The sequence below is a fragment of the Chiloscyllium plagiosum genome, chromosome 37, assembly GCF_004010195.1.
Source record: "Chiloscyllium plagiosum isolate BGI_BamShark_2017 chromosome 37, ASM401019v2, whole genome shotgun sequence".
Lineage (NCBI taxonomy): Eukaryota > Metazoa > Chordata > Chondrichthyes > Orectolobiformes > Hemiscylliidae > Chiloscyllium > Chiloscyllium plagiosum.
This window is the reverse complement of record NC_057746.1, coordinates 34,255,031-34,256,093: the sequence shown is the minus strand read 5'-3', so window position 1 is coordinate 34,256,093 and position 1,063 is coordinate 34,255,031. Positions and strand designations below refer to the sequence as shown.

General features: G+C 65.6%; 1 protein-coding gene across 1 annotated transcript in view; it reads left to right on the top strand.

The window, feature by feature from the left end:
* Positions 1–538: 538 nt before the first annotated feature.
* LOC122541568 (POU domain, class 5, transcription factor 3-like) overlaps positions 539–1,063 on the top strand; it is a 13,177-nt gene continuing 12,652 nt past the window's right edge. Inside the window, exon 1 of the mRNA XM_043678400.1 lies at positions 539–995. Coding sequence (XP_043534335.1) covers positions 558–995 — 438 coding nt within the window. The 5' untranslated portion in view covers positions 539–557. The remainder of the gene's footprint in view (positions 996–1,063) is intronic.

Here is a 1,063-nt window from a genome sequence, read left to right as displayed (position 1 = left end):
GGGAGGGGGAGGTGGAGGAGGGGGAGGGAGTGCCATAGGGAGGATGGGGAAAGCAATGAGGGAGAGGAGGAGGAAGGTGTTGTGGGAGCAGAGGCTGTTGGGAGAGGGAGTTAGGCAGAGACACGAGGGTTAGGGAAAGTTGGGGAGGGGAAGGTCAAGGACAGGGGTGAGCAAGGATGGGGTGAGGAGAGGGAGTGGACTGGGGGAGGGAGAGGATTGGACAGGGGAGTGAGTTGGACGCAGAGGATTGTCGATAGGGTGAGATACCAGGGGAGCCCTGGATCGTTGACTGGCTCCTCTCACCCACCCCCGGAAGGTAGGGGATGGGGCAGGGTCACTGAGGGCTGAGAGAGAGAGAGAGATTTGAGTGAAGGAGTGGCCTTCGGATTTACATAAGAAACACCTTCCAGCCGGAGTGAGGCCGGCTTTTCCCAACAGGAAGGAGGGAGGGGGCTACAGTCAGGGAGGGTGTGTATACACCTCCCCCGCCCCCCCCCGGTCCTGTCCCTGGGGGGAGGGGGAACATTGAGACATTGAGTGCTCCCTACTCACTCAGGATGGACGGGGCAGTTTGGGCTGATCCCAGCTCCCAGCCTGGGCACAGCAGCAGCAGCGCGGCCACTCTGCCGGCCGGCCCTGCTTTCCCTCTGTCAGGGGATCACTACCTGAGGCCGTTCAGGGAGCCCAGCAGGATGGTGACCCCCTGGTACCCCGAGAGCTGGGCAGCCGGACTGCCCCCCCCCAGCAGCAGCGAGGGGTACCCCAGGGGGAGAGCCCCCCAGCAGGGTCCTGAGGTCAAATCCCCTTCCCCGGCGCTGCAGCCTGGCTGGAGGATTCCCCCTCCGGGCCCTTCCTGCTGCTACCCTCTGCCTGGGCAACCTGCCCTGTGCCCACAGCCGGAGCCCCCAGCTCGGGATCCCCCGGGAGAACAGCCCCAGAGCCCGGAGAGGCGGCAGGAGGAGGCGGAGGGGACCCTCCCGGACACTGAGGCCGAGGTGAGTGAGCATCGGCGTGGGACAGCTTCCGAAGGCGCTCCCCCCACCCCCCCGAAACCTCTCCCCCA